General features: G+C 53.8%; 5 protein-coding genes across 5 annotated transcripts; 3 read left to right on the top strand and 2 right to left on the bottom strand.

Annotated features, from left to right (window-relative positions):
• The first annotated feature begins 135 nt into the window (after positions 1–135).
• Positions 136–700, top strand: BJX67DRAFT_343004 (uncharacterized protein). The gene has a single exon (XM_071028105.1). The coding sequence runs from the start codon at positions 191–193 to the stop codon at positions 518–520; it is 330 nt and encodes a 109-aa protein (XP_070889873.1). The 5' UTR covers positions 136–190; the 3' UTR covers positions 521–700.
• Positions 701–977: 277 nt separating this feature from the next.
• BJX67DRAFT_210183 (GIY-YIG nuclease family protein) lies at positions 978–2,926 on the top strand. Its single transcript, XM_071025570.1, has one exon. The coding sequence runs from the start codon at positions 1,172–1,174 to the stop codon at positions 2,639–2,641; it is 1,470 nt and encodes a 489-aa protein (XP_070889874.1). The 5' UTR covers positions 978–1,171; the 3' UTR covers positions 2,642–2,926.
• A 286-nt stretch (positions 2,927–3,212) lies between these two features.
• On the bottom strand, positions 3,213–9,952 carry BJX67DRAFT_369833 (uncharacterized protein; the record flags this gene model as incomplete). The annotated part of the gene is made up of 12 exons (XM_071030826.1): positions 3,213–3,539; positions 3,589–4,411; positions 4,473–4,588; positions 4,888–6,320; position 8,029; positions 8,130–8,363; positions 8,414–8,514; positions 8,563–8,939; positions 8,986–9,396; positions 9,442–9,577; positions 9,624–9,800; positions 9,853–9,952. The coding sequence occupies 12 exons, from the start codon at positions 9,950–9,952 to the stop codon at positions 3,213–3,215; spliced, it is 4,236 nt and encodes a 1,411-aa protein (XP_070889875.1).
• A 387-nt stretch (positions 9,953–10,339) lies between these two features.
• BJX67DRAFT_210236 (putative histone acetyltransferase Spt10) lies at positions 10,340–12,200 on the top strand. The gene is made up of 2 exons (XM_071025572.1): positions 10,340–10,936; positions 10,981–12,200. The coding sequence occupies exons 1-2, from the start codon at positions 10,457–10,459 to the stop codon at positions 12,061–12,063; spliced, it is 1,563 nt and encodes a 520-aa protein (XP_070889876.1). The 5' UTR covers positions 10,340–10,456; the 3' UTR covers positions 12,064–12,200.
• A 1-nt stretch (position 12,201) lies between these two features.
• BJX67DRAFT_210291 (acyl-CoA dehydrogenase family protein) lies at positions 12,202–13,860 on the bottom strand. The gene is made up of 3 exons (XM_071025574.1): positions 13,515–13,860; positions 12,464–13,458; positions 12,202–12,413 (listed from the first exon to the last, which is right to left on the bottom strand). The coding sequence occupies exons 1-3, from the start codon at positions 13,699–13,701 to the stop codon at positions 12,240–12,242; spliced, it is 1,356 nt and encodes a 451-aa protein (XP_070889877.1). The 5' UTR covers positions 13,702–13,860; the 3' UTR covers positions 12,202–12,239.
• Positions 13,861–13,979: the final 119 nt, after the last annotated feature.

Raw genomic sequence — 13,979 nt, forward strand, 5'->3', positions numbered from 1 at the left:
CCTGCTCTGTTTGCACTGTAGGGTAGCTGTCTTTATTTTTATTTGCGTCATAGGCTGCTTTGTTGTAGAAATAAAGGTTGGCGAGCTGACTGAGGAAACTATGATATTCATTGCTACTATTATTATTATCACAAAGAGCGCAGCGTCCATGCAGATTACTAAGCGTGTCTAAGTCTCAGGTAGAGAGAGGATGAGTACAGCGCTCTTTACTATTACCCAGATACACGGTGCATTGGCTGTTGCTATCAATTGGCCTAAGAGGCCCGAAGGGAGTAAGAGTTTCACTGACATTCTCCCTGAATGGACAGTCTCCTGGGCGCTGGAAGCTTCTCAGCCGCATGGGAAAGCAGCGTCAAGTGAAACCGGGGGTTGGGCGAATCGAATCCCTGTTATGCACAGCCTGTGCATGCACACTGGCCGTCTCGGAGTCGCCGTCGAGAGAGCGCTTGGGCGACAGGGGTTATTTGAGCTAAGGCATCGCGCGAGCAGCGGCAGCTCAAAATGTCACGGAGACATGTGATGACATGGCGATGCTATGCCTCTTTTTCATGGATGCTGATAACCCTCGTTTGACACAACCGTGCGGTCAAGTTCTTTCTGCTTCTTCTGGTGAGCGTATTTGACACGCTCTGCGCTTGGATGCAATTCGAGGACAGCAAATGACCGGTGCTCACGCACCGACCCCCCGAGACCGTCGTCTGCAGGACGTATGCGAGACGGATGAGAGTAATTAATTGTCGAGCGAATAGCATGGATTTTGAACAGGCAGTCCGAGAGTGCCATACCCTTGTGAACAGCTCCCAGACAGTGTCGCCAGTCCAGGCCCTCGAGGACGAGATGAACCCCGTCTCATCCATGCCGCTGGGTCGGACCGTCGATGAGCCAGCCCGTTCCTGGCGTTCCCCGCGCCAATGAGTTCGCATGCACAAGGCGAACTGGCCCGCAAGTGACACGTTGAACAGGGATGGCGATCCTGATCGTGCCGCAGCGAGGGCAGCCTCGTCGCTGGCGAAGCAGAAGGGGCTGCGCGCAGGCAGCACCCACTGGATGAAGCTGCGGCGCTTAAAATGCGCAGAATACATAGGCCAGGCAGGCCCAAGTGGGAAGATAACGAAAGATAACCCCGAGCTTCAAGGTGAGTACAACAGGCTTGGGTATTGGGTAGACGACGATGGGAGTGGAGTTTTTTGCTCCATTCTCTTTCCTCACCACCCAGGGCTACCTCCTGGGAGCAAAAGAGAAATGCGTCGCCTACGTCTTGAACGGCCGGATTGTCAAGCGGTGCGGCACGAAATGGACGCTCAGACATGATGACCTCGCAGAGGTCGAGGCACTCCAGGCAGCATATCAGAGACAGACCCATATTGACGCTCGACGCAAAATCTTGTTCGACATTACGCAGATATGTCTATGCGACAGGCATCACAATGATGACTTGAAGGCAGCCGCGGTACAGCAGTGGGAAGACGAGCTGGCGTCTCGAGCCAGTAACCCCCACCTCGCCGAACTAAAAACGCCGAAGAAGAAAAGCGGAGAAGTGCTGCGGCTGAAATTTGAAATATTTACGCAGCAGACAAGTGAGGATGACGCCACAAGGAGTCTGGAGGCCGCGGTCGACCAGAGGCAAAAGGAGAGGGAACGGAGGGCGATTGACCGGAGGGTGATCGACAGGGTCTCCAGTCTTGAAGACGAGGACAACAAAAAGAGCAACTACCTGTATATCCTCGGTCATACGGCCGCAAAAGGCCTGTATAAAGTTGGGAGCGCCAAAGACATGGGACGCCTGCGGAAACACCGGGTTTGCTATCCAGGATACACCTTGTATACCTTCACCTCTTGTCCGAGAGCTTTGGTATTCGAGAAGCAAGTTCATGCCGAGTTCAGTCAGCAACGGCGGTGGCATATATGTGAGGTCCCGGGCTGTAAGACGGAAAAACATGGGGAGTGGTTCGAGGCTCCTCTGGAAGATATCTTGAGTAGCGTCGGCGCTTGGTCTTTCTTCGCGCGAACCCTTTATCGCGACGATATTTCCATCAACCGAAGCCAACCGACCTTTCCATGGTCCGGTTACTCCTCACATCCACACAGATGGCACACCTGGGCGCAGGAGCAGGCGGAGCAGTGGATAAGGGAAAATCAGGCGCAACCACACACTGTACGGGCCAACCCGGTCAGTGCCCATGATCTTGATCCCAATTTTGACCGCCAGGATGTTTCAAGCCCTGTGCCCGGGCTGTCGCATTCTCCGACCCAGAGTCCTGATTCTGTCGATGGTCGTTTCCAAGACCCCGCGACTCCGACTCCACTTGGTCGTGGGCGAAGGGGTAGGCATACACCGTTGGGCCTTGCGAAAGGAGCCCAGCCGGTGGGGAAATCGAACGATCCCTTCTCGCCTCCGATCACCATTGTGGGAGAAGAGTTGTTGCATGGCCCACAGCGACCCGTCGCCCCGTTCGACTTTGAGCCGCCTTCTACACCTCCTCCACGCTTTATAAATGTGAAAGCACATCGGCCAGCAACAACTACCCCAATAAGCTTTGCTGGCATCAAGGGCGAAACCAGCTTATCTCAGAACGGTGTCAAAGAACTGGGAGTCCTTGAATTGGCGGACCTGGTGCTGCGCTGTATATTCTTTGATTGAATGGTCGTCATGCCCGGAGTATACTCCTATTTGATGTTTGTTTGTCGTTGCCTTTTGTTGACAATTGCTCGTCCTCTCATTGTTTTCAAGCTGCTTGAGTTATAGGATTGGCCTCTTTTACCTCAGAGTTTAGCATTGCACGTACTCATTGCCTTGTATACGTCGTTTGGGACACGTGCACCGCAGGACACAGCGCGCAAGTCACCGTAGAGATCCCATAAACCCCTGACGAGAGCTTGTGAGCTATTATCGTTTAGTGGGCTTAGACATTTCCTTGACGTTAGGACAAGTGCCTATTACTTGTAAAAGTTAGCAGGACGAAGAAGTTGGGGTAGAAGGCGCAAGTAGCAGGAAGCAACGACCAAACTCGCCTGCATAGGCCAGGCTCGGGCTTCCCTCAGGTTGGCAGGCCACTGTCAGCAAGCGCAAACAGATGGTGGTCCAATACTCTATATGCGTCAGAAGCCAGAAGACAATATTCGTAGACATCGCTGAGTCTATGCATTCAATGCTAACGGGTACGGGTATTCTCTCTTTCTGTCTGTTTGTCTGTCTGTTTCTTTCGTCTCGTCTATTTGATCTTCGGCTGCGCAGTGCCTCCCCACTCCAACCGCCGTGGGGTCATATACTGCTCTAGCACCTCATCCGTGACCTCCTTCCTCCGCTCCTGGAACTCTGCAACATAGTCTTGCAGCTTCTTGATCGCCATAGCCTTGAGTTCACCAGTCAAGAGCTCGCCGCTCTTATAGTTCTTGTAGATCTCGTCGATCTTGGCGTCATCGTCTTCGAAGTACGTAAGGTAGATGTAGGAGACGTCGACGTCGGGGTTACCGCCTAGTCGGCGGTGGTCCTCGATGCTGACTTGGCCGCCGCTAAAGGCGTATTTGTTGATTTTCGTCTAATGTCTTTAGCCTCGCACAAGGGTCGGGCGGGTAGAAGAGGCATACCTTAATTTGCTTTGGGGTGTCGGTCATGAAGATAGCAGAATTGGGCTCAGACGAGGACATCTTCCCCCCGGCGCCTTGCAGGGCGGTCAGGAACTTGGAGTGGATGAGTGCAGGTTTTGGTGAGGGATATCGCATCTTGTGCGCATTATCACGAAGCAGCCGGAAGTACGGATCCTGATCGATACCCATTGGGATTAAGCACTGGATCTCGGCAATCGACTTCTTCCGCTCCTTCTGTGGCTCATCCGTCCAGATCTCTGGGTAGGATGTCGCAAATGCAGCAACACACTGCACAGACGGGAAGAAAATCCTCCCGATGTTCGTACTTTCGTTGAACCCGAATGCCCCACGGACTTGGTTAAACGTAACCAGCTTCGAAAACTCCCACGCATTCATGAGGAAATGGTTGCTAACGTACTTCAGGTCACTGTAGATGAACGTCTTCTTCAGATCGAACCCCAGCGCAATTATATCCTTCGCGTTCTCCATGGAGAAATGGAGCACCTCCTCAAAGGTAAGGCTATCCTTGAACAGCGCTTTCTCATCGTCCGTCAGCATGAACACGAGCGGTACGTCGAACACATCCTGCAGCCACTTGGTGAACGTAAGCGGGATGGTGTGGCCCAGGTGTAGACTTCCGGAACTCGGCCCACGGCCGGTATATAGGAAGAACGGCTCCCCTTTTTCCTTCTTCGTGAGGATCCGGTCGAAATCGCGGTGGCTGAAGAACAGGCCGCGCCGAAGCCAGCGGTGCGGCTTGTGGCCTGTGACTCGCTCGAAGCGGTCTAAGAGCGCCTGGTCGATGAGTGAGGTGTTCCATTTTCTGTCAGTACGTTCTGTTAGTAAGATGGACAGCCATTGAACGCAGTTTTAGGAGTGCTTACCGGGAAAGAGCCTCATAGTCGATCGACACGGCGTTGCCGCTCTCATCGCGCCCACCCTGAACGGACCAAGGGTTGATGTCCTGCTCGTGGGCTGTGTGGTCGGCGTGATCGGTAGGCTCGCCCATGTTTCCGGGAGCCAATTGACGTTAATGAAGGGAAGAGATGCAAGAACTGCTTGTCGGGCCCGAGATCGAGACCCAAAACGAGTGAGTCAAAGGAGATTGTGAGGGGCAATCAAAAAAGTGGATCATGTGATTACCCCTCGATTCAGATAAATAGATCACGTGGTACAATATGCATGAAGTATACAATGCTGAAGAGTGACAATGGCTGAAGATATTGGGTTTGAGAATATGAATTGTTCATTGCAGCATTCGCTACGTACTATAATCCTGATTTTTGAATTTTACCGCACAGTAGCCCCCTTCAGACTCTTTACTGTGCAGATACCCCCCGACTTGGCTACCAGCTTGCCAAGAGCAGGCTTGCCTTCCTGGCTCTGTGCAACAGGGACAGCACTACTCTCAAATGCAACCTCGAGTCCGTCAGTAGTGGTGAACCCAGGCTGGAAGGTCTCCCAGACCTTCTTCTTGGGGTTGAGGACCTTCTCCGGTTCTCCATCGTTCCACCCCTCGAAGTAAATTCTGTCACCAGCAGGAGCATCCGCGGGAGGGGTGACAAGTTCGACGGGGCCGGCGTGGGAGTCTTCGCCCTCGGCAACTCGAGGAGACGCAGCAAGGACCATTGCTGCGGACTTGATACCGCGCATGGTAACGGGTTTCAGGTTACAGACGGCGACAATCTTCCTGCCCTGCATTTCCTCTAGAGGTACAAGGCCGTTTAATCCGGAGCATACCGTGCGGACAGTCTTGCCAGTTTCCTCGTCAACGGACGTGTTATCAGAGCCAGGGGCATCGCCACAGTCGATGGTCGAAACGTATAGAGAGTCCGCGTTGGGGTGGTTAACTGCGCGGAGAATGTGGCCAACACGAAGATCAATGAGAGACGGGGATGGTGGCGCGGCAGGTGCAGGTGGAGGCTTCGGCTGTTTAGGTTGCTTCTCTTTCTTCTCCTTCTTCGGCTTCCCTTCGCCCTTACCTGCTGCAGCAGCGGCCCCGGGTGCTACTCCTTCAGCAGCCTGCTCAGGCTTTGCTTGTCCAACAACAACAGTCTTCTCAGCACCGGCACCCTGGGCGGCAGCCTTTTCCTTCTTCTTGCGCTCCTTCTCAGCCTTAGCGTCCACAGGCTTCGGTACGAATTTCACATCATTCACGTCAATGGCGATCTTCTCCTCCTCGGGGATTTGTAGAGAAAAGACACGGCTATTCTGGACGAAGTCGACATGGCGAACAATGTGGTGGTACCCATTCTCTCCCGTGCGTTCTTCCGGAGACCATTTCTCGACTACGGGTGCGAGCAAGGCGTAGGCTGCAATATCCGCGACGGACGCTTTTGACCCTAACATTGTTGTCCGTGTAGCAAGGTGGGTGTTGATCTGTTTGAGAAGCTCTGTCACTTCAGACTTGTCGTCTTTCGTGAGCGCGCGCTGGAGACTCGAGGTCGTGTTTAGCCATTGTTGAATGTCTGCCTCGTCCGCGGCACTGAAGGTTGTTTGCGGGAAGACCTTGGGGTTTGCGGCGAAGGGATCGGGCTCAGTGGCATCGGGGGAGACAGCGGCAGGGTAGGAGCGGTAGAGAAGGGAAAGGAGGGAGCTCTCAGGAGCGGAATTGATAGCCATGGTTGCGAACGGAGAGGCGGGGTACTTTAGGTGTGCAAAGGCGCTGAAGGGAGGGGCAGCGTGGTTGATACGCAGAGGATTTGTGACAAGGCGAGCGGTTCGAGGGGCGACTCGTGAGACCCGAATAAGGGTCGTAATTGGGGTGGAAAGAGACAATTTGGCGAGTCACAGGGATCCCTCAGAGAAGGGATCTTTCACTCAAACTTCGCTCCTCTGCTGGAGTCATTCCCGCATAAAAGTGTGCCGAATCATGCCCAGCAGGGTCTCGGCCGGATTAACATTGATCCCCTCGCAATATGCCCTTCCCTGCCAGAAGAGCATCAACAGGTAAATGATCATTATTGGTGGTCGATCGACTCTTGATCTGCGCTGTCGAAGGACCAGCCGGCTTGCTTTGCTATCCGGGAATTCCCCAATTTCTTGGCCGTCCCTCCCCAGTCTCCGCATTCATCTGTCATTTGAATGTAGCACACGTGGTAGGCCTTGGGATTCCCTCTCTTCTCCCACGTTCGTTCTTGGGTCAAACAAAGCCTGGTTGTGCTTCTACAGCCTCTGACCGCCAGATGCTATCCGGTACAGCCTCGCAACCTCGTCTGCAAAGTGAAGGGAATGACCGAAAATCTTCTGCCTGCCCGGATGAAAAACGGTCTTGTATACTTGATGCAACATTACCAATTTTTATACGGACAGTTGGATTCAATCAGCGGGACTCAGTCAACTCCGGCGGAGGCGCTCTAGCTGTTTTCCCTACTTATGGAGCTTCCACTTTACATACCGCCTTGCATTCACACTCCCCCTGGCCAGTATCACTTTCCACCACCTGATAAGCTGCTCAGAATCCAGATTGAAGGTCCTCTGTTTGCCATACAAAGGCTCCTGCCAGATATACCGTGGTATCTGGATCTCCTGGAGCGAACTTTCCCGCAGCCAACGGGCCTGGAACTAGCACGGTTGACTTATCAAAGCATCTACGGGCGCGAAGTTCGTCCGGAAGCACATGGTGACCTAGTAGTGCGGGACGAGTACTTGGGTTGGATGCCGAAGAGCATCCGGACTAGTGAGTTATGCCATTTTCCATGTTATACCGGCGGAGGCAATTTTCTGGGTCTGTGGCTAACAGCACGGGGCATTCCACCCCATGCATTTACCAGAATGATTGACTATTATGGTGTAACATTTGACCACCTTGTTCCAGCTGATGATCCCAACACTGAGGTGTTGCAGATTGATATCATTGAGATTGAAGATGACAGCGGTGTTTATGGCTTTTGTCTGCTGTTGATCCGGTTGAATTTATCGGGAAGAAAGTATTGGCGGTACCAAGGTGTTGCCAGAAGAGAAAGGGAACACAGGATCGCTGGCGAGTAAACGCACTCGTGGACCAGAGGGTTCATGGGCGGGAGCAATTGAAAGGAGCTGAAGAGTTCATGGGACAAAATGAGTGCTCTTAGCATGGGGGAGGGGAATTTTGAAAGACATCGTGGATTAGAATAGAATATATTTCCACAAGTAATACCGACTATGAATGTGCTATTGCTGGCCAAATTGACTAAGTGTAGGGACCACCTACAATCAATATTAGGGACGCTTCCCCTCATGACGTCGAATGAATACCATACGTGCTCAACCCTTCAGAGCCTGCCTTTGCCCAATTTCTGAACTTGCCAAGAAGCGCTCCTGTCATAGATAGTTGCAACTATCCAAGACTAAGAACCTGACGGCCAGTCCCCATTCGACGGAAGGAGGCCTTCGCGGAAGAATGTGCATTTCGGAACTTTTATTGTTGGGTTAGTGTGCTGACGTTTATATACAGTTGACTCTATTTCTTAACACACGACACCTGACGGACTGAAGTCTATCGAGAATACCCATAGAAAACCAAAAGGAGGGATCGTGGGTTAGAGGGAGATCTCATGGACCTTGGCCCGTCCAGAATACCAACTGTGGTCCCCTTTGAGTGCTGCCTGTCGGATAGCGTAGAGCTCATCGATGAAGGATGGGGCAAAACTTCCGGGGCCACGGACGTAGTCCTTCGAAGCCGCATTCTCGGCGGCAATTTCGTACATGAGGAGGGCTGACAGAACCGCAAGGAACTTGTCGGTAGGGTGGGTCGCGAGGAAACATCCAGCCACAGTACCGACGGCGCAGCCAGTCTGGATCTTATTAGCTTCGTGAATAGGAGAAGTGACTGGTAAGTACGTACGCCTGTGACTTGTCCGAGGAATTCGTGACCATTCTCTACGGCGACAACACGTTCTCCGTCGCTTAGATAATCTACTGCGCCTGTGAGAAGAACGATGTTCCCTATGTGTTGTCAATGGAATTGCCTCGTGTTGATGCGGGATGACATACGCTCTCTTCGGGCAAGATCTCTAGCCAATCTTGCTTTGGCTTGGGCATCAAGTGTACTGGGGCCACTGTCCACGCCGCGCTGCTTCACCGCGGTGCTTCCAGCAACCTGGCGAATTTCTCCTTCGTTCCCTTTGATGAGGTCGAAATAACCGCCCGCCATAAGCTCCTTCACAACCCCGCGGCGGATCTCCGTCGCGCCAGCCCCCACAGGGTCGTATACCACCGGGTTTCCGCGCTGGTTGTAAGCTCTTATCGCTTTGAGGTACTCTGAAGGACTCTGGGCAGTCAGAGTGCCCATGTTGATGAGCAGCGCGCCATCAAACTGGCAGAGATCTGTCGCCTCGTCACCATACGGGGACATGATGGGCGAGGCACCGCTGGTGGAGTTAGCGAGACCTGACGAAAATGGCAGACAACACTTACATTGCGAGCGTGACGTTGGCAACAAAGTTGGCAACAACAAAGTTGATCATGTTATGTACCAGTGGATGAACTTGAACGAGTTTCTGGACAATGCTTGGCACACTCTCGACCAGCGCAGCTGTCCCACTAACAACGGGCCCAGCGCTTCGTACGAACAGAGGAGGATTAGCTATACGCTGCGCAAGCTCCGCCGCGGCGGCCTTGGGATCATCTGCTGCCATTATGGCGCTCACTATGGCGGCACCGTCTAGGCTCTTGCGAGGAGATGCGGACTGGTATAGCACTCGTTGCACATTAGAGGGGTTAATGCCACCAATGCAAACAGTTCCAACCGAGCTGCCGGAATCCGCAATAGCGTCGAGAATAGTTTGTGCACCAGCTGTACCAATAATCGATTTGGTGTTGGTTTTCCTAGTGAATTAGTCGGCCAATCCCTTAAGCTAGTCAAGTACTTACGTCGGCGTGGCGAACAAGGTGCCTATTCCAAGGTAGTCAGCGCCGGCCGCGACGGCCGCTTGAGCCTCTTCAATAGACGATGCGCTAATTCCGATGATGGCATCCTTGGGCAGAAGCTTCTTCGCCTCGGAAATTGCTGCTGGAGTCAGTGTAGATCCGACAACACGATGTAAGAAGCATACACATATCATCTTGCCCGAGATGGACGCCTTCGGCACCAATGGCAAGCGCAACGTCTACACGATCGTTGATGATCAACGGCACTCCATGGGCCTGGGTAATCCGATGAAGCTTTCGGGCGGTCTCGATCTGTACTCCTGTGTCGCTCTTTTTGTCCCGATACTGCACAACGGTTACACCTGCATCGCCAAGCGTCAACGGAATACACGAAGAGGGGTGGCCGGGACGCACCGCCCTTGAGTGCCTCTTCCACAACAGCGCACAGATCACGCCCCTTGAGGATGGCAGGGGTCGAGTCGGTGACGAGGTACAGCGAGAGATTAAGCTTCATTTTCCGACCTGCCTCTGGACGTCCTGGGCTGGAGCGATCTGCAAATGAACCGGAAGACGTCAAGCTGCGATGCGTCGAGCATTTTGCCCGTTTAGGAAAGGCCCCTCGCCTGACGGAAACCGAGGTCACATGACTTGGGACTTCGCCGGGCGGGAGAAAAGCAGCGCCGGGCGGGACGACGACTTCGCTTCTGCGTTCACTCCATTCCGGACTCGAGAATACTCACCGGTCCCCGAACTTCCTCCAACCGCACCAAGAGTCGGTATATAGTACTCTGCTCCGAGTCCAGGCGGAGTATTCCTTCATATTCTCTTTTCAGGTGGAGTCAAACCCCTTTTCCTTGTTCTCTGCTCTGTGCTCTCCGCTGGCTGGCGCTGCCTGGACCGCCCTCTGTTTTCCAGGTCGCTCTCCGAGCCATGCTGGATTCTGCGCCGTAGTCTGTTGACCACGAAACTAATGCAGTAAGCAGTCTCGTGACCGGCACCGTAATTTAGGGCAAGGTCCATGGCCACATCCAACGGAGACCTTCCAGCCATGGACGATGAGTTTTCAGAGATTACTCCTCGCCAGGTTACCCTGAGAGATCGGGTCACGGTTGCCACCTTGGTGCCGTTTCACTCCTCGAAGGAGATACCCCAGTCTCTGCTTGTACATCTCTCCGGTCAGCTGAATCGTGAGATTGAGAAGGGCGATAACTATGCTATGGTTGAGCCTATCCCGTTGGTCCACTTCCGGCCGTACTGGTTCTCAAACTTCGGTGCCATCATGCTTATCGGGGATATCAAGAATGTCCACGATGTGCAGGCGATGGATGGGAATGTGAATTGGGCCAAAGCCTGCCTGGGAAGTTTTAACATTCGGCCAAATTACCCCGGCCGCAGCAGTCATGTCTGCAATGGAATGTTTCTGGTCACGGATGCCGCGCGGAACAAGGGTGTTGGTCGGTTGATGGGAGAGGCGTATCTCGACTGGTCGGCTAAGCTGGTGAGTCTTCGAATTCAACTACAAAGCACTGTCTAATTTTCCAGGGGTATACTTACGCCGTCTTCAATCTGATTTACGAGAATAATGTCGCATCCTGTCGACTCTGGGAAGGGCTCGGGTTCAAACGGATAGGCCGAGTCCCTGGTGCTGGCAGGCTTCTCTCAAATCCAGGGGAGTTCGTTGATGCAATTATCTACGGACGCGATCTGGGCACTGATGGTGTAGACCCGGTCACACAAGACCGGTTCGACAAGATTCGATACTATCTCAAGCACTCGACGTATCCCCGCGGTGCGGACCGAGCAGAAAAGAGTCGACTCCGCAGCGCCGCCACACATTATAAACTCGTCGAAGGAGAAAACGGTGAGGGCGAGAAGCTCATGCTGAAGGATAAAGAAGTCGTCTCGGACCCGCAGCAGCAATACGAAATCGCCAAGCAGATGCACCTGGAGCAGCATGCCGGTATCAACAAGACCACAGCGGCCATAGCGGTCAAGTACCACTGGGTACGAATTAAGGAAACTGTTAGCCGCGTCATTCGTGACTGTACACAGTGCAGGGAGACATTGAAACCTCCGTCGCCGAATACCGCCGTCAGCACCAACGACAGCATGAACACTGAAGAAGAAGAGTCTGATCCAGGTGAACAGACAGTCCACGACCAAGACGCCCATGTCCATCTTGAGCACATACCACGCGCCGAATCTATAAACGCCCAACCACTTCTCCCTCACGCACACACTACGATAGAACATCCGCATCAAAATCCTTTCGCAGCACCCCATTCTTCGATCCTACAAGGCCATGTGGGTTCCTTGAGCGACTATACTGCCGTCCCCATAGATGGTCAAATGATGAACCTCCACCAAATCCCCCGCTTCCAAACGCACGATGCGATGACCGATCCGTACGGTCATGCTCACGCCCTTCATGACGGCAATGTCCGGCACCACGTCACGCCGAACGAGTACCACATGATGGTCGATGATCCCTCTGATACCGACCCCAACGCCCTGCACCAGGAGACGTTGGGCTTGGTGCATCCTCAGGTGAACGACGTGCACCACGAACAAATAATGAAGTATCAGTACGTCGCGCACGACCAGGACGACCTTGATTTTACCTAGCGTATTTGTGTATCTTTTGTCACGGGAGTGTGGAGTTCGGGTTTGTTCATTCTCAACGATGCATCGGCAGACGACGTATTTTAGACCAACATAGACAGCATAGTTTGACCGGCAGAAGGCCAATATTCAACATTGAAACTAGTTGATAGTACAAAAGGATGGTGACGGGAATGTAGTCACAGCTTCGTCTTCGCCTTCTCCCGGCTCACCTTTCCTCCAAACTCGAATAGATACGCCGCAACCTTGCGCATCTGGATCTCCTCGGATCCCTCTGTGATCCTGTACCGGCGGAAATGGCGGTAAATGTGCTCGAACGGGTAATGGCGCGAGTACCCGTCGCCGCTATGGATCTAACCTGTTAGCTCACGACAATAAAAGGACAGAGACAGAGAGAAAATACCTGAATCGCCCGATCTGCAGCCTGACACGCCAACCGGTTCGCCCAGTAATTACACATCGCCACCTTATCACTGAGGCTCTTCTCAATCGCAATCCACGGCGTCGCCCCAGTCCGCTCACACTCCTCCACAACGCGATCCATATCCCAACTCGTCTTGAGAATCAACAACTTCAGCATCTCCACCTGCGTCATCAACTCAACAACAGGAAACTGAATTCCCTGATGATCAGCCAGCTTCCTCCCCTCCCCCCAAATCGTCCGCGACCGCGCCCGCTCAATCGCCCGATCAAGACAGTGCTTCGCCGCCCCGCACGAGCTCGCAGCCTGCCGGATGCGGTTCTCATGCACAAACGTCTGCGCAATCGCCAACCCCGCATCTTCCCGACCCAAGACCGCCGAGGACGGAACCCACACCCCATCCAGGGTAACCGTCGCATGGTCCGTCGGCATATTGAACGTCCACTCGTAGCTCGCGACCTCGATCCCGGGTGTCTCGCGCGGCACAAGGAAAGCCGTGATCCCGCGCGCAGAGCCGGGCCTCCCGCTCGTCCGCGCAAAGATGATCATATGCGTGCACGAGTGCGCGCCCGTCTGCCACTTCTTCGCCCCGTTGATCTCCCACCCGTCCGTACCACCCTTCGGGGCTCTGCGTGCCGTCGTCGACATGAATGTCGCATCGCTCCCGTGGTCAGGCTCCGTGAGCCCGAATGTCGTGCGGAATTGGCCGCGTAGCCGTAAGTCAATCAGTGTGCGTCGCTGCTCCTCGGTCCCGAAGTGGTGCAGCATCAGGACGTCCGGGAAATTGCCGACGACGCTGTGTTCGTTCTGCAGGTCATTTGCGAGGCCCAGGCCGCCGCCGTAGACGGGGTGCGAGGCGAGGTGGAATCTTGTTGCGGACATCCAGAGGTTGGTCGAGGGGTGTGAGGCCCCGCCGTAGATCTTGGGGAGGGCGAAGCGGTACAGGCCCGCTTTGTCGGCGAGGATGCGTGCTTTGTCTACTTGGTGTTAACATTTGTTCTCACGTTGTTTGCTCCAGGAGGGAAGGAAGTACTTAGTAGCTCCTCCCACTCTTTCCGTGGCAGGCCGCCAGCCTCCCAGTTCGTGCGTGCATATTCGCGGCGGTGGTCGAAGAAGCGGTTGTTGTCATCTGCTTGCTGGAGGGGGAGGATGGTGGAGTGGATGAACTTGTCGATTCGGTCGAGGTGTGCGACCAAGTCGGGGGGGTATTCGAAGTTCATACTCTGTTGTCAAATTGCTATTACTGGGTCCTGTAATTGTGATGCTTGACGGGGAGTGCACAAGACACCTTCGATAATATAATATTCCTTGGACAATCTTGCCCAGAGTCTCCGCACCCCGCACCCGCCCTGCCTCGGCCGCGGATCGGCCCTTCGGCTCCGTCGTGGTGAGTTGTTGGGGAGCATGAAGGTTGAGATTGTGTATTGTGGGTGACTTTTGCTACGTATACTTATGTTCTGGTCGCGGACGATCTCACTGTTGGAGGACTTCCTGGCAC

Source organism: Aspergillus lucknowensis, assembly GCF_044049455.1.
Source record: "Aspergillus lucknowensis strain CBS 449.75 chromosome Unknown BJX67scaffold_4, whole genome shotgun sequence".
Taxonomy (NCBI): domain Eukaryota; kingdom Fungi; phylum Ascomycota; class Eurotiomycetes; order Eurotiales; family Aspergillaceae; genus Aspergillus; species Aspergillus lucknowensis.

What these genes read in the sequence shown, in the direction of transcription:
- BJX67DRAFT_343004 (XM_071028105.1), top strand. Translation starts at nt 191, where the DNA reads ATGAGTACAGCGCTCTTTACTATTACCCAGATACACGGTGCATTGGCT.
- BJX67DRAFT_210183 (XM_071025570.1), top strand. Translation starts at nt 1,172, where the DNA reads ATGGGAGTGGAGTTTTTTGCTCCATTCTCTTTCCTCACCACCCAGGGC.
- BJX67DRAFT_210236 (XM_071025572.1), top strand. Translation starts at nt 10,457, where the DNA reads ATGGCCACATCCAACGGAGACCTTCCAGCCATGGACGATGAGTTTTCA. An exon ending in TCGACTGGTCGGCTAAGCTG is followed by an intron (nt 10,937 to 10,980) that starts GTGAGTCTTCGA and finishes CTAATTTTCCAG; the next exon opens with GGGTATACTTACGCCGTCTT.
- BJX67DRAFT_210291 (XM_071025574.1), bottom strand. Translation starts at nt 13,701, where the DNA reads ATGAACTTCGAATACCCCCCCGACTTGGTCGCACACCTCGACCGAATC. An exon ending in AGAGTGGGAGGAGCTACTAA is followed by an intron (nt 13,459 to 13,514) that starts GTACTTCCTTCC and finishes AACACCAAGTAG; the next exon opens with ACAAAGCACGCATCCTCGCC. An exon ending in CTGCAGATCGGGCGATTCAG is followed by an intron (nt 12,414 to 12,463) that starts GTATTTTCTCTC and finishes CTAACAGGTTAG; the next exon opens with ATCCATAGCGGCGACGGGTA.